This window comes from Zootoca vivipara, chromosome 8 (assembly GCF_965207765.1).
Source record: "Zootoca vivipara chromosome 8, rZooViv2.hap1.1, whole genome shotgun sequence".
Lineage (NCBI taxonomy): Eukaryota > Metazoa > Chordata > Lepidosauria > Squamata > Lacertidae > Zootoca > Zootoca vivipara.
In genome coordinates, this window is record NC_142591.1 from 41,198,859 (window position 1) to 41,221,195 (window position 22,337).

At 44.5% G+C, this 22,337-nt stretch overlaps 1 protein-coding gene across 3 annotated transcripts; it reads left to right on the plus strand.

The window, feature by feature from the left end:
* Positions 1–2,963: 2,963 nt before the first annotated feature.
* TMEM200C (transmembrane protein 200C) lies at positions 2,964–12,845 on the plus strand. 3 transcript variants are annotated; one of them, XM_088675357.1, is made up of 3 exons: positions 3,317–3,945; positions 4,420–4,559; positions 9,669–12,845. In XM_088675357.1, the coding sequence occupies exon 3, from the start codon at positions 9,712–9,714 to the stop codon at positions 11,401–11,403; it is 1,692 nt and encodes a 563-aa protein (XP_088531483.1). In that variant the 5' UTR covers positions 3,317–3,945; positions 4,420–4,559; positions 9,669–9,711; the 3' UTR covers positions 11,404–12,845. The 3 variants fall into 3 exon arrangements, with proteins under 3 accessions (XP_034982325.1, XP_088531483.1, XP_088531482.1); XM_088675356.1 differs by having other exon boundaries at positions 4,512–4,559; XM_035126434.3 differs by lacking the exon at positions 4,420–4,559 and having other exon boundaries at positions 2,964–3,945.
* The last annotated feature ends 9,492 nt before the right edge of the window (positions 12,846–22,337 follow it).

The following is a 22,337-nucleotide window of genomic DNA, read 5'->3' on the forward strand; positions in this document are numbered from 1 at the left end:
CTTAGAATGGCAATAGCGCCCACCTGAGAGGTGCAAGAGCTGAGTCCAGGTAAGTTCCAGCTGGAAAAAAGCCCTGGCTTTTTCCAGCAGCACTGCAGCTGCACAAAGGATGTTTGTCCACTGAACTGAACTTCCTATCCCCCTCCTGTCCCTAACAATATCAGCCCTTGTGGACTGGAGGGATGACCAGAGCGGATTTTGGGGAGATTTAGGGGCAGAAGAGGAAACAAAGTTCTGCTTGCAAATAACCCATTATATCTAAAATGAATATGCCAGTAACTTCCTCTTTGAACACCTTATATGTCACCTCTTGCTTAAAATCCTTTCTTAAAATTCACCTTTTTAAAAAAAAGGCTTTGATTTAACGTAATGGCACTTATCTTGAACCAATCTCATCTTCTCACATTCACAGGTCTACTCAGAAGCAAGCCCTGCTGAGTTCAGTGGGACTTTCCACCAAGCCAGTGTGTGCAAGAGTGTAGCCTAAATATATATAAAAAAGGAAAGTCACATTTAAACTCATTTTTCAGTTCTTCCGCCCATTGTTGAGTTCCATAGTTCTAATATGTCCTTATCTACAGGCACCTGGGATTGAATTGGCACAGCATACTTAGAAGCAAGCTTCACAAGGCACTAAGCAGAACAGAGAAAGGAAAAGCTGTTTGATTAGGGGCCAGAATGTCTTCAGCTTTACAAAAGGCTAGATGCTGCCAGGGCCAGGCTCCCATTTTCAGAAAGCCCATCCTTCAAAATAATAGTATGGATCACCTTGCTTTACAGGCAGATTGTCTAGTTAGCCCTCATTCTGTCAAATATATTTTCACACGAACTACCCTACGCAATCAAACCATTCAGAATATACAATCATTCAGATGCACAGATGTGGTTACACTAATAAAACTGCAGTTATTTTTGGTGGTAAGGAGGACAATTTTTAAAAGAATGTTCAGAGCAGGGTTTGTCATTAGCCAGTTTCACCGTGCTAGTTCAACCAACAATCTCGCTGTTAATATCATATCAGATAAATCCTCTAGCCATTGCAGTAGCTGAAGGGACCATCAATATGACTACAGCTACAATTTTCCAATGTACAAATGATGGGTAGCTAAAAGCATGATAAAATACTAATCTGCAAGTTTTGGGGGGTAGGAAAGAACAGAGCTCTCCACTGCTCCCCAACTGCTATAGAAATAAGGTGTTTCATTTCAATATCTTAGCTTGATGTTCTCTTAGATACCTTGTAGTATACTTTGTGGGAATTTACATATTCTGAATACAAGTGTATTATACAGAACAATCACATAGCTACCTTATTTGTTTTCCTCCTTATCTGCCTAAGTTCATTTCCCCTGCCTTCAAGGAAGCCTTGGGGCCCTTATACACAGTATTTATAGCAAGTGCCTTCACCATCCCTTCAGCTGCTGTTTTCTTATCCTTTACCTTTTCAGAGTTTCTTCCGCATTTCACCCCCTGCCATTGATACACAGCTGCTGCTGGGATTCAATCAGAATTTTTTTCCCTCAGGAAAAAGCAATGCACACACCTTGCATCCAGCAGATAACAGCAATGCCAGCCTGTCTTTTAATTTCAACATTGTCTGTAGCAGGTGCAGGGTCTTTTAGCCTCCTCTGCGAGGTTTGTTCTCATGTCTGATAATGGCTACTTACTGCCCAAGGAATTGAAAGTGCTCTTTGGAGAGCAGTGGAAATGGGAGGCAGGGCTGTTTGCACACTCGCCCTGATAAACTGGTCATAATGCTCTGCTTATCAGAAGGGAAAGTGATAACATCAGACAGGGTTTCACACAGCACAAGGCAGATAATTTAAGCTTTTAAAGGAGAGATGGCCATCCCCTAAAGGTTGAAAAGTGAAGAAAGAAACAAGATAATCAAATTTCTCTAAAAGTCTGGAGCCCTTTTCAGAACCAAGTAATACTTGCCAAAGTATTCCCTTGACTTTTTAACAATGTGCAAGATTTGAGAGAAAACACACTGATTTCAATTTTTTTAAAAAAAACTGGTCAGTCACCAGGCCCGTAAACCAGGTGAACTGCATGTTTGCCTGAATGTATGTCCCACTATATTCAATGGGGATTACTTAATAATATGTAGTGTTTAGGTTTGCACCCCAAATTAACAAAGATAGAAATGTTAGTTACTTGTAAAAAATCAAAAAGCAGTGTCTTGAGGCACCTTGAAGAGTAACACAAATGTATTGTGGCGTACAATTTCATGGACCAGGGCCCTTTTCATCAGATAATTTGATGCATTTCATGAAGCGGACTCTATCCCATGAAAGCACATGCTGTAACAAATTTGTGATAAGCTCTTAAGGTGTCACAAGGCACTTATTTTTTGCAGAAGAAAGTGTGTGAGAGAGCGCATCTCTTTAACACACACACCACACCACACCACACCCGAGCCCCGCAGTTTGTAACAATTTAGGTTGCAGAAAAACAGTCTTGGTGTACCTTAAAATACTTTCTCTCCCCAGAAGACTGTTGTCTTTACAACCCAAAATAGGCAGTACAAAATGTAGGACTATGGTGCCTGAGAGAGATCAGCTTTCAGCTTTCTTTTACAAAGTTTAACCCAAAATGGTTTGTTTGTTTTTTAAATAAAAACAACACGTTCTTGAAGAAAACGATAAGGCGGCTAATATGTATCTATTCATAAAACACATTCATAAAGAAAGCACAGTCGCGTAAGAAGACTATTTTCAACGTTTACAACCTGCCCTCTCACTAACATCTTCAGCGTGGCTCACAGAACAAAAACCAAGCACGTTAACAACAACAAAAAGAGCAATGCACAAAAAGACCATGCAGCATTAAAGTGAAACCCAACTTCTTAATAGTAATAAAAATAATAGTAATAATAATATTATTTCCAACTGTAAGTCACAACAAATCTACTTTGGAGCAGCAGAACCTCCTACTCCAATGAAACTATTCCTGAATAAACTGCTTGAACACTGCAACCCACGAAGCAGGTGTGTGTTGGGTGGGGTGGGGCGCCGAGGGGTTGGGCAAATGAAGCGGGGTGCAAAGGAATATATCGATGCAATCTTGCCGGCGAAAGGCAAGAGATCCCAAACTGTTTGGTGGTCGTAGATCCACGCGAGTGGGTGGGATGGGGGCGGGCTGAGGTGGGGAAGTGCTCCCCCCCTAGATTCCCCCCCACCCTCCTCCGTCCCCGCGACGGCTCTTGGAGGCCAGCGAGCGGGGCTCCTTCCCGCCGCTCAGCCCCTTTCCTCGCAGCAGGGCGTTATGGGCGGGGAGGCGCCCGGCGCCCCGAGGAACCGGAGGCGGCGGCAACTAGGCCACGTGGGAGGAGGCGGGGGAGGCGGCGAGCGAGGGTCTGGTCCCTCCTCGAGCAGCGACGAGGGGAGGCGATCATTGCCATCCTGCCGCAATTTTCCTGTGTCATGGCTCCGGTTTCCTAGCAACAGCAGCGAGTCCGGCCGGCGGCGGCGGCGGCGTCGAATCAGCGACGGTGGCAGCAGCAGCAGCAGCACCTCCGTCGGGCAGGAGAGGCGAGCGGCTTCCCGCGGTGGCGGCGGCAGCAGCAACCACAACAATAAGCGGCGCCCGGAGCAGCGTCGCGGAGCAAGCGCAGGGCGCCTGGAGCAGGGCGACCCCCGTCGGAAGCCGGGCAGGATGCCGGAGGGAGCGGGAGGCGCCCTTGGCAGCAGGAACTGCTCCGTGCCGCGGCCACTGGCTTCCGTGGATCCCCGGCGGCTGCCCATAGCCATACAATCGCGCCTCCTCTAACCGGGATCTGTACCCATGAGCCCGAAGTGGCGTCGGCGTCGGAGGGGGGGCTCCGGGGGGTTGTTTCGCTTTCCGTCCGAGGTGTCCACTCGCCCGGCTGCAAAGTTTCTCCATGGTTTCTCTCTGGGCTCCGAGGAACTTGCCTGCGGCTCCCGCACCCTGCGATTCTCCCCGGTAAGAGAAAGAGATGGAGCTTCCCCGCTTACAAAATGCTGCCATTTTGAACCGTAAACTCACCCGGGGATCCTCAGCAGCAGCCCCCCCTCCTCTCCCCTTCTCCCCAAAAGGCTGGGCTGTAGGAATGGGGCTCCGTCAAGATCTCTCTCAGTCCCTTCTCTGCACCATCCTGTCTTTGTTGAGATCCAGGAGCATCAGTTTGTGATTCCATCCCCTTCCTGAAAAGTGGGGTGGGGGTGGGGAGGGACACAGAGAGAGAAAGAGGGAGCCTGGCGCTTTGAAGGTTATGAAATGAGGTGCCCGGCTAAAATGGACTCACAAATGGGCGCAGCCGCGCAGGTGACCCCCTTACAGGCTGAAAGCACCTTGGATGGATTTGCTCCAGGAGTGAGTTTTAAATCTGGAAAGTTGAAAGGGGGGGGCTGCTCTTATTCGCTGACTCTCCGGTGCAAGCTTCTTTTTCACTGCTAGCTTTTTAGCCCTCCGATCCGCAGCCAGGCTGGCTGCCCCTCATGCAGAGATTGTCAACAGCGTCGCTCGAAAACTCTCTCTTCCCCCCGTAGGGACTGGCAACTTTGCTAATGACACGATGTAGGACAACAAAGCCCCAGGTATGTCAGCCACAAATGTTTCATTAGCCTCTGTCCCTGAGGCAGCCCACCCTCCCAGGGACGCAATAATGTTTAAACTCTTGCTGCAAGCAGCTAACTCTTTCCCAAGGGCGAGCAGCTAATTTGTGCAGGTCAGGGTTATTTACCCAAATGGAGTGTGTTTTCATTTAGGCACATTCAGCCAGGGAGAATAGCAGAGCAAGTGGCGTAACTCAGTTATTTATCTCAAGATGTTCATCTGTCTTATAGACTTGAAATATAGCTGAAAGCCTGGGAAATAGAGATCTTGATTTTGGTTAACGGAACTATTAGCTGGTATAGATCACATTGGGCTGTGTTCTCTAAGTCCTGAATTCTTCCAGAATTTGGGCTATTTCCCCATAGCATAATAATTAACAGAAGCTTTCTTTTTAAGAAATCCAATTGCAGGACTCATTCTGTTATGCTCTTCTAATACTGTTTTGCAAACATCATTTAGCATGTGTTTTCCCATCTAAGTTAATGCAGATCTTTGTCATAGTACTGTATGGTGATCCCCCCCCCCAATTGCATCAAACTGAAGCATGCACACACGGAGATTTAATTAAGCCCTATTAATGAGTATTTCCCCTCTCCCCCCCCCAAATCAATCTACACTCTATAATAGTCAAATCATACCAGAGAAGAGGAGGGAAGGTTAAACTGGCTGTTTGATTACTTTAAGGTGCAGTGTAAGGACTAGGAATGTTTTTGTGAGAAAATGCATGGAGTCGAAATGAATCAGAAAATGCTGAATCTGGGGATATTTGGGAAATGGGGAGGTTTAGCTGATGAAGGAAATAAGATTACCTAGGATGCTGACAACCAGATTTCAAGGCAAAGGATTTAACTTTAGGCAGCATGTTGAACTGATTGCTTTTATCATTCTTATAATCTGTTTTGGACATTCTGGGGAAAGTAAGGAATTCTTTAGTATTTTCAGACTGTCCTGTTGAATATACAGGTGTTGCTTCATTATTTGAATGCTCAGACTATGAACCCCGATTTAATGTAAATAAAAACCTTGCAAATTTGTCTACTTTGTCAACACAAGAACATGATTTGTTTCCCCCCTGGTGATTCAAAGTAGTACTCCCTCTCATTTTAAATCAGGTTCAGCACAGAATCTTTCTGTTTCCATCACATTCTCACATTGATGGGCTGAAAATTCACTGGTGTTACATAACCAGTTACCTTGAACATCATACATGATTCCAATCAGGCAGATGTCCAGAGGATATCCTCACACCTTAAGCACAAAGGAGGATTTGTCTAGGTAGTAAAACAAAATAGATTCAGAAGGAGTTGCTTCAAAGAAACATTTCTAATCATGCTAGAATTTGGTTGTTTCCTTTGTACACTGACAGCTAAATTTCAAATTCTAGTTTTATAAAAGCACACAGCCTGTTCAGTGCAATACATACACGCATGCCCAGTGACCTAAATAAAACAATTCAAGTTGCCTTTCTACTATCATTTCCAACGTTTTCTACTGGAAATGCATTTTCCTTTTGCATGGTAGATCACCATCCCTAAGTCCCTTGTGTAATGTAACCTTTTGGCCTCATTCAAAGAAGATGCCCTGAGGCTCATAAACAGCTTAGCGACTCCTGTAACAAAACAGGAGCCTCCACATTCATAATGAAACAGTACAGATTATGAAAGCCAAACAGTCACTTGTGGTGTGATTAAGGCTACCTCAGGCTTCCTTTCCTGCCTTTAACCAAGATGGGATGCATTTTCGTATTATTTTATCTTAAGATGCAAGAAAGTGATGTATAAGGAACTTTAAAGCATAACCGAGTTGTCTCTGTAAACTACTGTTGGTTGATCAGTCTAAGGTTTCGTTTTGTATTCTCTTTATAATGTAGCTCTACCTAACCCTTTCATAATCAGCTGATGCATCCATTTTCGACAAACCTCCCACACTTTACCCACAGGGTATTCATTCAGGAAAGTACAGTCTGCAAAACAAGGACAAAAGCTCCATTCTAGAATGAGTGCTTTCTTCCACCTGGCTCTATCAGTGTGCATCTGGAGTAGATGGTTAAGCCCTTGTTAACATGGTCAGGGAATGCAGGGTGGTAGAAGGAAATCAGGATTTTGCCCCTACTCCTGATTTCCATGTGTACAAATAAATGGGTGCACCCTCAGGCTAGCCCATTATTCTTATACCTGTTCTTTCGGCTTCAGTAGTCCTGACTAGATTATAGGAGAGAGGCGAAATAGGCAAAAGCTCACAAGTGAAGTTCGGGGATTACTTTAGAGTGCAACCTTCCAATGAAATCTTTGCATATTCATAAGGACACCTTATTATTTGTAGGGTGGAGCCAGCCTGCAGCCTAATTTTTAGTCTACATCAGAGATGAGGAGGGATTGGTGTGGGGATTAACGGACATGAAGTATTAATTCATTTTTATCAAATAAAATACTTGCCATTTCATGCTCTGAAACTAAAGAGGAAATGGGGGACTGGGGCAATTGGAGAACCCAGAACAAACAAGGAGGAAATGAACAAGAAGTGTGACTCTGATGGGGTTAGAAGAATGGGACAGCTTGAGGAGGTGTTGGAGGCTACATAAAATGAGGCTGGGACTGTGTGACGGCACATATTGCCCACCTGTGTGTTAAAGAAAAAACCAAAATCCCTGCTGAACCACGGACCTCTTTGTGTTGAATCCATCCCAGTTTCTCAGTTCATACCGTAGATGCTAACACGTTTTGTATTGATTCACACAGAGCCAATGGCAGTAACTCTGTAGGAGTTTGGAGGGTTTCTACAAACCTGCAGGACCAGGATGAAAACAACCACACAACCACTGAAATAAACTTTGGCTCTAGAATGGGGACTCTTTAGCCTTTCAGATGATGTTGGATTCCTTCCATCTTCAGCTCCAGCCAGCACAGCCAACAATGAGCATTGTAGTTCAGCAACATCTGGAGTGCCACAGGTTCCCAGTTCTTGTTCCAGCTGCATATCCCCTCCTCCTGGTCACCACCCAGTTGTTCAGCACAACAGATCTTGAGAGTCTTTGTGAAGGTGTACAGCACCTTTGATTTTCTAAACTTCACCCACTGAGAAAGTAAAGGCAGGGGGTATTATTGGGTCAGATGACCAGGGATAAGTTTTAGGTCTGCTTGCCCAAGGCAATACTTCTATGACAGCAGAGGGCAAATGAAAGCTTGCTCTCTATAGTGAAGTCAATTTAAAGCTCTGACAGACAGAGTAGGGGATATTTTACCTTTATAGTAGTGGAGCAGAAGTTGAACGAAGTTGAACGAAGAGGGCAGGACCATCAGCAAACATTTTGTGCAGGACAAAATGAAGGAACATTCACACTGGCATGCTATGGAGTTGGATTCTTGGCAGGGTGGAGATTAAGTGAAAGCTAGTTAAGAGCATGCCATGTGTAACCTAGTGGGGAAACAGAGTTCTAGGGTAGACTCTTTATTAACAGTGTGGTCCTTTATGTATCTGCTGAGAGGTAAGCCCCATTGAGTTCAATGGGACTTACCTCAGGTTAGTGCAGGCATGCCCAAACTGCGGCCCTCCAGATGTTTTGGCCTACAACTCCCATGATCCCTAGCTACCAGGACCAGTGATCAGGGAAGATGGGAATTGTAGTCCAAAACATCTGGAGGGCCGAAGTTTGGGGATGCCTGGGTTAGTGTGTGTGTATAAGATGTCATATAATTTTGTAGCTAAGTATAGATATATATTTTGGTTGTTCATAGACTGCTTTTCCACATCTATGCATTCAAACCTGTGTTTAACACATGAAAAACAAATGACCTGAGCAAGTTAATTAAACAATAATACATTAATGACAAAAACTGGTGCTAAACAATAGTAGCAGCAGCCAAACAATAAAGGCAAGAAAAACTAAATAAACTCCAAAAGCAAATGCCTTGTCTTGCCACCTAATAGTGAGGAAAGAAGGGGTTTGCCAGATGTCCCCAGGGAAGGAATTCCACAGTTGCTGAGCCACCACTGAAAAGACTCAGCACCTGACACCTGTCAAGCATATGGCCAGAGGAGGCAGACCTGAGAGCAGGGTTTCTGGAGCTCATTGAAGGGCATGGGCAGTTCAATATGAGTGAAGGCAATCCTTCAGGTCCTGGGCATTGTCCTGAACTGTTAACAACCTTTAAAGGTCAATACCAGCACTTAAAAATGGGATCAAAAACAGATAGGCAGCCAGTGCAGCTTATACAAAAATTGGCACCCTCTGTTCTGATCACTGAGCAGTGGCCAGCATCGTCATGAACACATTTATCATCAGCTGCAGTTTCTGAACCATCTTTAAAGGGAGACCCACCTACAAAACATTATAATAGTCGTGTTTGGATGTAACTAAGGCATGTGTAACCAAGGGTAGATTTGCTTTCTCTAGATATGGATGTAACTGGTAAATCAGTCAAAGCTGATAAAAGATTCTCACCTGCACATCCAAAGACAATGGCAGGTTCGAAAGCACCCCCAGGTGGCACACTTGTTCTTCCAAAGCAAATACAAGCCTAGCAAGAGCCCACTGTCTCCCTATGTCCCCAAACAACAGTATGCACCCGATCCATACAGCACTGCTCTAAAACATTATGTGGAATTCCGTTAAGGCTGCTTTGTCAGCTATGCTGCCAGCAAGAAGAGTGCTCAGATTCCCTTTCACTAGCCCAACAACTCCCTCTCATCTTTTCTCCCCTTTTCTTTTGCTTGCAAATGCATGCAGGGCATTAATCAACCTTTTATTAATTTATGCTCTGCAAATTAAGTGCCCTGCTACTATTCAACAAATGCACAGAAAGTGACATTAAGGCCAAGTAGTCAGTTTGGCAAGTGGGTTGTGTCTAAGTGGCTATTTTTGTGGTTAAGCGATAACAGCAATTGGCGGGTTGTTGTAGACCTGCCTCTGTCTCGCACACACATCCTTGTGTCAGAGTGATTAGTCACTAGTGACTGAGCAGATTTAATAAATGAATGTGAAATGTAATTTGCAATCTTAAAGGGACTATGCCGTGTGGGCGGCTTTGCAATCTGGATCATCCCCAGGCTCTCATGATCTTTTTTTTTTCCTATTCCCTGTTTTCCTGTAGGAGCCGGAGTATCTGTAGGGAACAGTGCCCAGGGTAGCCAGCCATGATCGCCACTGGAGGCCTCTTGAGGATCTCAGCCAGAAAACAGGATCCCCTGCGGCCTCAGAGCCAAGTCCCAAAGCGCAAGCGCAAAGCCAAAAAGAAACGCAAGAACGACGTGGTGGTGGTGAAGGGCAAGCTCAAGCTGTGCTCCGTCTCTGGCCTCATTGCTCTTTGTGGCATCCTGGTGCTTCTCGTGGGAATTGCCTTGGCGGTAGTAGGCTACTGGCCCAAGCCTCTTTACCGGGCACGGAGCACTGGGGGCAGCCAGTTTTTGCCAGCACATGGGACTGCCACCAAAAGCCGCTCCAGGAACCAGACGGAAGATCCGGGAGAATCGCACCCAGAAGGCTTGGGAGCCAACGCCTCCTTTGAAAGCAGCAAGAAGGGTGTTGCTCCTTCTCCACCTGCCCCCTCGTCCTCCTCCACTTCCACAAGCTTCCTCTTCCAGCTTTTCTCGCGGTATTTGCATTCGGACAAGCTCAAGGTGCTCGGGCCTCTCATCATGGGCATTGGAATCTTCCTCTTTATCTGTGCCAATGCAGTGCTCCACGAGAACCGGGACAAAAAGACAAAGATCATCAACTTGAGGGACCTGTACTCCACTGTCATTGATGCACATAGCCTTCGGACCAAGGATGGGGCGCCCTCAGCTCCTGTCGCCCCAGTTCCTATCAATGGCTTCATCAACTACGTGCAACCTCGAGGGCTGGAGCTGAAACCCGGCAGTGGCCCTGCGGAAGCCCTGGGGGCTGCTGGTGTGCTAGCCAAGAGCAGCTGGCACCCACCCGTGGGGGCCCCTCTGTCTCCTCCAGACTTGGTTTCCTCGCCACGCTCCTCCTCTTTCTCTTCTAGGCAGCCACAGCCGCCCAACTTGGCTGAGGCTGTGTACAGCATCTATCGGGAGAGAGCTGCCTTGGCCAGAACTGCTCGTAGCCCACCTTGTAGCCCCCCAGATGGCTGGGACCAGCATAGCACAGCCAGTTCCATTGTGGGTTCCTCGCTCAGCACTTTCACTTTGCTGCCTCTGGCTCAGGGGGAGGCGGCAGAGGGAGAGCGTGGCGGCTGGCGGAGGCCACTGGGGGAACGAGGGGCTAGGGAGATTCCACGGGGGGATGTGGAGCTCAGCCTGAAAGATCTCAGGAGCAGCTACATAGACACGGGGCAAGGGTATACAATGCTGCCTAGGGCAGGCAAGCGTAAATTGGTCCTTAGACGCCAGAGCACAAGCTGCCTCCCTGATGCCAGGAGATCCTTCTCCCCAGAACCCTCTCAGACTCTGGACAGTAGCACAGACCTCGAGTCCAGTCTTTTAGTAAAAGCTTCATCTTCCAGCTACTCCAAATCCCTAGATCTGGGGGACTCTCCCCCTCCGACGCCACCTGTGGACAGGAGAGATTCTCAGAGCTCTCAGTGTGATCAGCACAGAAGCAATAAGGGCTACACCCCATTGGAGGAAACAGGCACCTCATTGGAATCTGTTGCCAACACCCCAGCCCATAAAACCCAGGACTGTGAAGTGATCCCCAGTGGGGAAACTGGCCCCTCCGAGGGTCCCAGCAAAGAACAAATGGAGCAGCGGCCTTTGAAAGTGCAAAGACAGTACACAAATAAAGAGAAACTTTTCATGATCTCCAGATCAAATGCCATGGCCGGGCTGGAGGAAGGAGACCCGGAGAGCAGAGGCATGATTTAAATCGGAGCGAAATAAAATGGAGGCAAGCACCAGAACAATTTGTGATCCTTCTGCCCCCTTGTGGAACTGGTCAACACCCAAAGAGCTTGAGGAATGTTATGTTATTGTTGAATGGCATCAATAAATTCCTGTAGATGTATTCAGGAAAGAAAGGAAGAAAAACCACCACCACCATCTAACAGGAGTTTGTTCTGTTCAATTGTGCAACTATATTCCATGCAAGCCAAATTGTATTGCACATTGGCAGCTGAGTAAATTCTTTGGATCAAAGGAATAGAACATTACAATAATTGTGCACTTTACTGATTTTTTAAATTCCAGTTGCCCCCTTTCATTCTCTCTCCATCTCTCTTGGCTTTTGCCATGGCACTTAACTGCACACTCTTCTCCTAGCTTCAGATAGAGATGACTTTCAAGTCAGAATCAGTCTCTTTTCCTACCTTTTAATGTTTATTTAGAACGACGAAGTACTATGGCAAAAGTGGGAGGTGGGAAACAGCTTTAATTTTTGTAAAAGTGTCGGCTGAGGAAAGATCGGAGATGCCCTATGGCCAGCAAGCTGCAATTCTACATTCCTAAATTCAAGTAATATTACTTTATTAAGTATTATTGCACATGTATGAATCAATAGCATTAATAAGCATTTTTAATTTAAATAAAATATATTTACAATGAGAAAGTAGATTTAGCTAATGTTTCATTTCTGACTAAATTCTTATTAATGAAATAAGCCTTGTTTTTCAGTGTAGGACTTTGAATTATTATTTTTAAAGACAAAAAGGCAGGGGAATAGGTAGGGGTGTGGGTGGGTGAGTGTTGAATTCAGGAGAACAATGGTAAAAAGCTTTCTTAAACAAAGCAGAAAAATGTGGTTGAGTTAACTAATTAAAAAACTTACAAAATCTTATGAAGATGGGATAGCATCAAGGCAAAATAAAGCACTTAAATTCCATTGTTTTCAAGTGAAGAGACAGTGAACCATGTGTATAACACTTCTGAAATAAATTAAGTTACAACACAATTCCATCTATGGTGATTCAGAAGGAAGCACCAAACTAGACATGATGTTAATTGCATGCATGTAATGAATGCACTTAAAAATAAACAAATAGAAGTCACACCCACCCTCCCTGGCGCTTGGGTTGTTCAGTGGCTGGGGAGAGGTTAACCCTTCCCTTCCTGTCATGCTAAAATCCTCCCCAGTTGCATCAAGACAGTGTCTTCACCACTGTGGTCCTGATGCATATCAGTGCTATCCCCAGCTGCTGTTTACATTTTATTTATTTATTTAATTAATTTATTGAATGCATGTTAACTGCATACACACAGTTAACATCAAATCTAGTTTGGCCCTTAGTTGCATTGTGTTGGGTAGGCCTTGCTCCTAGTACAGTGTGCGTAGATTTACAAAAGTTAAAAATGCGTAACTTTAATAAATATTTGCACTTAGGACTGTAGTCTTGTATCCTGGTACTAGGTGCACAATTTGGAAATGTCCCACTGAAATAAATGAGATTGAAGTCTAAATAATTTGCGAGGGGCAGGGTAAGATTGCCAGGTTAACTTTTTAGCATGTTTTAGCAATTATGAGATGCTTTTAGTATCAGTTTCACCCCACATGCATTTACAAAGACAATATAGAACACATGAGAAGTTGTCCTCACAAGCATTCTGATGCAGCCAGTACCAGCTGGCCCGTGTCTCAAGAAATATTAGCAAAGTAACACCAAAGAAGGTAAAGTGATACTAACAAGGTAAAATGCCAGTGTTTTGGATATGGAACTTAGCCCTGATTTCCATAGGTATATCCACCCTCCTTTGACATTTATTCATTGGTGGCTGTTTCATGCATGCGAGACATTACTTAATGTTGCAGTCACAAAGTGATGAACATACATGCATGAATTCAGCCTTAGTTGGGGTTTATTAGATGGTGCTGAGGCAGACAGGAGAGGATGGCACACCAGGTGTACAACCAGAGAATGGCCCAAACCACAGTATTCATGAATTATGTATATCTGTGCTTTGAAGCTATGGATATGTGCTTGTAAGTAAGTTCTATCAAAGTTAATGCATTCAGTATGTTTAGATAATGTGGTGCCAGCCTATAACAGTCCATATCAAACTATACCTTGATTAAATTTGCCTACCTGGTGCCTATTTGATTATGGATTGGACGGTAAACTACATTTGAAGTTAGTATTCTGACATTTTAACTGGGATTTAAAACAGGGTAGGGCTTGGGTTTTTGTTTTGCCCGTTAACATAAATCATATGAGCAATAATGTGCAAATAAATAAAAAACTTTTTGAAATTCCGGGGAATGGAAACGCTAGACGTTAATTTGGGACCTCAATTATTAATGTTGGGTTCCCCCCCCCTTTCATTTTAAAAAAAATCTGAAAGATCTGAGATTTAGGGCAGGCTTATGCCTTGAAACCACAGGGAACAATTATGAATGGGTTAGCTCCATAGGCAGCAGTAATATGTAAAACAGCTTGCTCTGATTATGGATAGATTTTCTGTGCCAGCCCCAAGAACAACCAAGAATATGCAGTTCTTGTGTTAGCCAATAATATGGGGTGATCAACATGATCCATTGCTTCCACATGCTGTGTTGGTCCCGCAGAGCTATATTTTTTGCTGAAGCATTCCTAACAGCTTCCACATGGTGACTGTAACCTAAGAACTGGCCCTTGGTAATCAGATTCCATTACTATTGGTTCATTTCAAATAAATACTTAATCTCAGAAATTGTATGTTAAAGTTTCTTTTTGAGATGCTGCTCCAAGGAAAGCCCCTTTCCCAATGTAGATTAACCACTAAGTAAGCTGCTCATCTGAACATCAACACAGTTCTCAGTGAAATTTATTTCCATGTAAATAGTTTAGTTCCCCTACAAGTCAATGCCAACGGATAAATGCTCATTGTTGCAGTGTAGCACAACACAGTGGTGTACTGTCATTGTGAGTCAACCAGTATCATCACAACAGGATGAGTAATTAGTAGGTGTGGTGCAATATAGTTACAAAGTGGTATGAAATTAGAAAAATGTTAGAGAATTAGTCAACACGGAGCCAACTATTTTGGCACAAGCTGATGATCTCATACTACCAGCCCATTCATATGGGATTGCACCCGAGAAGCATCAGGAATCTGCATTCAGCCAGGTTGTGGTTCTGGTCTAGATGCAAATATCCAGGAGCACCACAGCAGTACTCCAGTCTGTGAAGGCATCCATTTCCACCACCTGTACTGTACTACTGAACATCTGGTTTGTAGGAGAAAGGAGGGCTTTTTGAAGACTACTGGTTACATCCAGGTCCGTAGCTCAGGATGAGAGTCAATTTGAATGAATTATGCATCTAACTATGAAACTGTAAGCAATAATCACAAACTGTATGTATACGGTAGTTTGAATTCTGATGGTTGCTTTTTTCCTAATGGATCCATCCTTTCCCTGCATATGTTGACAGCCTGTGTTTAGATGGGTTAACAGCTTGAATTCACCCTCTCAAACATCTGTAACATAAGAAGAGTCCAGCTGGATCAAGCCAAAGGCCCATCTATTCTCACAGTGGCCAGCCAGATGGCCATGGGGAAGCCTGCAAGCAGAGCATGAATAAAACAGCATTCTCCCCATTTGTGACTTCCAGCAACTGGGATTCAGAGGCATGCTGCCTCAAGCTGTTGGGGTAGAATGTAGTCATCCTGACTAGCACCCATTGATAGCCTTATCCCTTAGTGTTTCATAAGCACATTTCTCTGAGATGCCTCCACTGTGATTGCCCTGCTGCTGCAGTTCCCATAATCTGAGTGGGCAAGAGGGTGGCAGGAACAAAAATGGCATCAGTAAACTATGAGCTCATAGGCCCAAGGGCTCGGCCACTCAGTTATTTCAGGGGCAAATCTCTGCAAGAAGGTTTAGAACTCTAAAAATAAGCAAGACAAAAGGAATGGATGATTGGCGCATTAGATTGCAATCCTATAGGCACCTGGGTGGGATTCAATCCCAATGAACACAATGGGACTATTATGCACTGATAGTCTTCCTCTTATATAGTTTTTCAATTCAGGCATCTCTGTATAATTTCAACATATCCCCTAGGTGTTAGTTCTTGCTTTTTTAATGCTTTAGGGGAGACTAAAAAGCATGGGATAATCTAGAGAACCACCATATCATCTTCTTCTGGGTCTTACTAATTCATTTTCTCATGTAGCCAGCAATCACCACAGTGCCGACATCATTTGGGACCCTACGACAGCCATTCCTGTTGTGTGTATTCATCATACAGTTTCATTTTGCTATCAACTTCTCTGAGCAGGGCCTAGTCCCAAAGACAACCAGTGTTATTACCATAGTGAAGAGAAATGGAGACTCATGCTGCCCTTTGTAATCAGATGTTTCTTTACAGTTTCCAGGACCAACCCAATAATTTTTGCTGCCTGAGGTTAAGGACAAGATGGCAACCTCCCCCCACCCCCACCCCAGTCTACAAAAGTCAACCAGACTGGCAATTGAGTCTCTTGCATTCAACACTAGTGACAGGACAATATCCTCTACCACACCTGAGGGAAGCAAGCTAATTTATGGAGGCATAGTAGTCTCCATAGTACACACAGGGCTGTCCTCTAACACCTTGCCACATCCCTCCCCCTCCCACGCAGTGTTCACTGCCTAAGGTAACTGCTTTACTCTGCCTAGTGATAGAGCTGGTCCAGTCCATTTTGCAGATTGGGCAATGGGGCAGGTACCAAGCATGCATATAGTACTGGCCCTAGAACAGCATCAGTTGCTAAAAAGCAAGACCATCCTCTCACCCGAGACTCCTTGCCGGACTGGCAAACAGAAGGGAAAACTCAAAATATGTTTCTTTGGCCAGATTTTGGGGGGGGGGGAGAAGTAGGGGGAAAGATTATATCTATGAAAAACACAACCAAACACCCACTCCTCCAACTCCCTCACATCTGATGAAGTTCAAAGAGGCAAAAGGGAAGACAAGGAAGACAAACACTCAGTCAACAGCAGCTAATTAGTGACAGAGGAAAATTCATCCCAAGCCCTGCAAAGCAGCAGCAACTACCAATGACTCAGTAGGCCAAGTTTTAAGGGCGAGAGAAAAAGCAAAGACGGGGAGGAGAAGCAGCCGAAGTAAATAAAAATGGTATCATTCAAAACTGGCATCAAAAATAGCGGCTTCTTTTGCCCACCCCACCACTAGTCTCAGCAGGTCTTCCCTCAATGAACCCTTCCCTCTGCAGATACAGCTTCCGGTATTCTGAGTAAACTCTCCCCCCACACACACACACTCCCTTTTAGGCATAACACAGGTCACAAATGCTGGCAAATGAGAGTGACTCATATTCCTCAAAAACCTCTACCTTATGTTAATTCATTATCTGTCCCTGGACACTAAACAGGACAAAATGACTTAGTATAGTGACAGACAGACAGACAGACAGACAGACAGACAGACAGACAGGCAGGCAGGCAGGCAGGCAGGCAGGCAGGCAGGCAGGCAGGCAGGCATGCAGGCAACAGCAAGGAAGTTAGGCTGAGGCATTTATATCTTAAAGGCAGATTATGCTACAGCTTTATCCCTGAAACAAAAAGATGCTTTATTTTAAGAGACAACATTAGAGTTCATATTCCTTAGAATAAGAACCAGCATCTTTAGGATAGTTGAATTTTCAGGCTTTCACAGGCGATTTGCTCTGGAGGGACTTTTCTTTTTATGCACCTGCTCTCTGCATGTCGACATCACCCTGATGGGCCTATGGGGTGCTGGTGGGCAGATGGTTCTTTGGCGCAGCAGGAAGCAATAGGCCATAATGGCCATCTGGTCCCTTCCAGTTCTACTCATGATGCCATGAAATAAATTGCTCAAGGATCAAAGCTTGATGACCCAAAACTGAGAACAGCAGTGCAAACACATTGATGTAGCAAATACTGCTGCAGCAGCATGGCCAGGGCAACAAGCCGGCACCAAAGTTCAGGAAGGGAGTGTAAATATTTATGGTGGTACCAATATATTTTTCTTCACAAGTGGCTAGATGAAGAGTTATGGCTTAGTGTTGTGGAGGAAATGTGCCGTAGTTTATTCCAATAATGTGTCATTTAATAACCCCTTGCTGAACTAATTTGCTAAATGAAGAAATGGAGGCAGTGAGAGATTTTACTTTCTTGGGTTCCATGATCACTGCAGATGGTGACAGCAGTCACGAAATTAAAAGACGTCTGCTTCTTGGGAGAAAAGCAATGACAAACCTAGACAGCATCTTAAAAAGCAGAGACATCACCTTGCCGACAAAGGTCCGTATAGTTAAAGCTATGGTTTCCCCAGTAGTGATGTATGGAAGTGAGAGCTGGACCATAAAAAAGGCTGATCACCGAAGAATTGATGCTTTTGAATTATGGTGTTGGAGGAGACTCTTGAGAGTACCATGGACTGCAGGAAGATCAAACCTATCCATTCTGAAGGAAATCAGCCCCGAATGCTCACTGGAAGGACAGATCCTGAAGCTGAGGCTCCAATACTTTGGCCACCTCATGGGAAGAGAAGACTCCCTGGAAAAGACCCTGATGTTGGGAAAGATGGAGGGCACTAGGAGAAGGGGACGACAGAGGTCGGGATGGTTGAACAGTGTTTTCAAAGCTACCAACATGAGTTTGACCGAGCTGCGGGAGGCAGTGGAAGCCAGGAGTGCCTGGCGTGCTCTGGTCCATGGGGTCACGGAGAGTCAGACACAACTAAACGACTAAACAACAACAACAACAACAACAACAAAACTAACTTACCAACATGATCCTCAGATAGCTGGGCTGCTCTCCCCTGCTCTTAATCCCATCCTCAGCATATCAACCATATCCAGTACAATATCCAGTTATTTTTCATTACAGCATGGAACCTTGCAACAGGAGCATGCGAATATTGAGAGAGAAAGTCACCTTGCATTGACTCTTTCACTACACAATTTGTTATGTAAATTGGCCTACAGTGACTGCAATTCAAAAGGCTAATTCAATGACCCAACTCAAATTTTATGTTGATGAAAGAGCACATGTTTCAGGCCACGTCTCCTTGCAGCTGTAATGTACAAGCCCTCTGTCAGGGCTCCTTGCACATTTGATTCACAATAGGAATTGGGGGTGGGGGGCATTGTGTAATTAAATTCAACTTATATGCCTGAGAACATTTCCTGATTTATTAGCACTGCTGTTAGTTTTGGCTGAGAAATATGTGTTAGGAGACTGGAGAGCTATTTAAAGCAAAAGAAGAATCTTTTCTGAGCATTTCACTAACAACATGATAGATATATTCCATATTGCTGACTTTTATTTTAATCGCCTGCCAGAATGCAACAGGGTGTTGAAGGATGATGCGTCAGAAAGAGACTGTGATTCCAAAGCACTATTAGAAATCCCCGAAGCCCGCAAAGAACACAAGCAACGGAGTGAAGAAATATTTAAGCTGGCAGCAAAAGTCCATCTTTACAACTCATTTAATCATAGAAACATCTCCCTCTGGTTTGCTATGTTTATTACGCAATATAAACACAAACCGAGAAAGGTAGAAGTAGATTTGGCAAGTCTGAGCTGAAGAACTGCGGGGTCTGATCATCTGTTTGTTCAACTCTGCTTCAAAATGCCACACATTTTCTACATGAAGCGCTCAGTCTTGTAGAAAATACCATATAAAGTATATGTGATGATGGCACATATATCACTTCTGTTATTCCATTTTGTGCATCACACAGTGACAGCCTTTTCTATAAAGCAATATGGTAAAGTGCAGTGATCAGCCATCCATAGTTTTCATGCTATTTCTCATGTGCTTGACCATGCTTCATATTTAGTTGGGATGATCTGGAGTTGTCTCATCCCGATCCAGCAGAAGCCAAAATCAGCCCAAATTGGGTCAACTAAGGTCTTATCCACACTTAACTTTTCGCCCCACTCTTTCCATGCTGAGGTCTGGACATTAACGCTCTGTGTGCAATGTGGATTTTTAAATTTTGTTTTGCCCTCATCTTTCCGGGCAAAAACTCACTCTTTGAAGCTGAATTGGAGCAAACATCAATTTGGGTTTTCTGCAGATTGTTTCTCTCTCCAATTGAGCTTTAAAGAGTGGGTTTTCACTGTGAAAGCATAGGAGCAGGGGGGAAAGGGTGCTCAGACACAGAGCTTTAAATAACAGACTGTGCCTAAACTGGTGGAGGAAGAGGAGTGCGGGGAGGGGGAGCAGCACCCCCGGGAGTACAATCCTGGTGGGGTGCTATCACAGCTGCCCCCCTGCCCGTGCTGGGCACCACACCCCTGCAGGAGGAGTGCGCCGCCCCCAGGACGCACACCACACCCCTGCGGTTGGCACGCCCTGCCCCCAGGATGCGCACCAGCCCCGCCCCCGCCTGCTCTTTGCCCCCCGGTGCCGGAGCATGAAGCAGAAATGGTGAAATGTAAGTTTTCTGTTTCACACGGCAAAAAAGGCATAGCAAATATATAGGGACCTTAAACTTAACACTGTGCAAATTTCACATGAGAAAAGCCTCTTAAAGGTTGTAAATGGGTGCATGTTTAGTATGCATTTGCTATGCTCCACTGCCATCTGTCTATAGAAAGTTAATTAATGAGCTTTAATAAAATAATGGCTGCTTGGGAAAATGCTTGTTAATAGGTCACATCATCCAGTCACATTCATAATAAGAGGTGTAATTAAACAGCTGAAGAGTCATTAAAGATTTTGCTTCTCAATGGTTGTTCTGTTTTTCTGGGGAAACACTTTCTCTGGGAAAATTACTTTGTATTGCATTTTAACGCTAGTTAAAATGCAATACAAAGTGGCATGCAAAAGTAACATGCAAAAGTAACAATACAAAAGCAAATGTGTTTTCCTCCTCCTTCCAGTTCCTGAAAAGAGTTACTCGCACACAGCACATTCTGGACCGAATCCAGAACGGGGATTCCCAACACACGAACCAAACAGATTTACAACAGCCAGCTGCAGCGGAATTGCGTTGGTAATACACCTGAGCTCTTTTGCTAAAGGTGACCCACTTAACAAAGTACCAGTATGTTTGATATGAAGCTTCAAATTTTTTAAAAAAAATGCCCCCCCCCCGATCCTAGCACTGCATTTTGGGGGCTTTCATAAGTCTACCTTCTCCACATTAAGCAGATTGTGACATCACAGTTATTTGGCTTGATCCAGCATGGGTAGCGAATGCTTAAAAAAGGGTTCCCATATCTCAGTCATGTGTGTGTGTGTGTGTGTGTGTGTGTGTGTGTGTTTGTGTGTGTGTGTACTTTCCATAGGCGACTTGATACATCTAGCACAGTGGTGGTGCTGGGGTAGCCTACATGGCCTTCCAGCTGTTGCTGGATGGGAACTCCCAATATCCCTGACCACTGGTCATGTTGGCTGGAGCTGATGGGAGCAGAGGTCCACCAGCAATGGGTGTGGGTGGGTGTGCACAGACTAGGCGCCCATGATGTAGCACCTGGAGTTCCATGGGGTTCCCAGAGCTGCAGTGAAATAGCAACAACAGGTAAACAACAGGTAAACCTGTGATGCCACTTGTGATGATCAGTTGGGATAATGCGAATGGGGGGGGGGGTTCAAGGTCTGGGCAAGCAGCTGATCACTGTCAAGATTGAGTGACTCATCTACTTTAATTTATTATTCTTATTTTTATTACTATTAGGCTGTAAAGTGCAGTACTCCTTGCTCCAGACTATAACAGAGTCGTGAAAGCAGCCCTATTTTTTCTAGTTCTGGATGCTCCCCCCCCCCCGTATTTTATTTTATTGTCTGTTCAGGATTCTTGCCCTAAGCGATTGTGAGAACACCATTTAATCGTCTAGCTCAGGAACACTTCCTTTCGTCTCTCCCACCTTGTGATTTTTCTGTCTTATATTATTCTATCTGCTGATTGATTGATTGATTGATTGATTGATGGCCTTCTATTGTACTCTTCTATTATATTTTGTTTTAATATGCTATTTGCCACATTAAGGGGGTTTTGGACTGAAAAGCCGTATATAAAAGCAACAACATCTATTTGGTGGAGAGGTGCACACAGACACACTTGCACAGCAGAACTCATTACTGTGTGCCCCTATCTTTGGGCAGAAGCAACTCAATTCTTGGGAGAAGTCGACACCATATTATAAACCTAGTTTTTGAAAAGCTTAGTGAAAATGAAGTTTGGCATTGTTTCTAACACATCTTTTTAATTTTTAACTCCACAAGTTTGATATCTAGAAAAGTAGCCCATGTCAATAATTTGGGAGTAAAATTCCATGAAAACCACAGGCTGTTATTCTGGAGCAGGGGTGAGAGGACTTGCCACCCTCCAGAATCCATCTCTCATCAGTCTCAGCCAACATGCCCAACAGCTAAGAATGATGGGAGTTGGAGGGCAATGAGTTTCATCAACTGTACTCCAGAGCGATAGATGGTTCCTTAAAAGTTTATGTAGGATTCTTCAAGTAACAAAGGAAACACTTTTCTACCCATCTTCCCCTACAATGCATACCCCAAGGAGCAAACCTGTTAGTTTTATATAATGGATTTTCAGTTCAGATGAGGCAATGAGGATGACCAGGAAGTGAGGCTTGTGCATCCTGGCAATGCTCCAGAATCTTCTGCTGCATACAAGGGTTCAACAGCAGACATGAATGTTATGTGACAGACAACAGATAAAGTGCTCCTTGAAATAGAAAGTCTGGAAGCCGCTGGCCTATAATGTAGGCCTATTCCTAACCGTTGACATGGCCCTAAAAAAGCCATCCTAAAAATCTAGAAATAAACATCCGAACTACCAGCATTTGCCATTAATAATGATAGAAGTAAAAGTACTATTGAAAGGTTTTCCTTGCAATAGGTACTGTGTATTTCTGCATTGGTGTGACTTAAAGTAAAAGGCCCTTCGGC

Coding starts and splice junctions, on each gene's coding strand:
- TMEM200C (XM_035126434.3), top strand. CDS start 9,712: ATGATCGCCACTGGAGGCCTCTTGAGGATCTCAGCCAGAAAACAGGAT.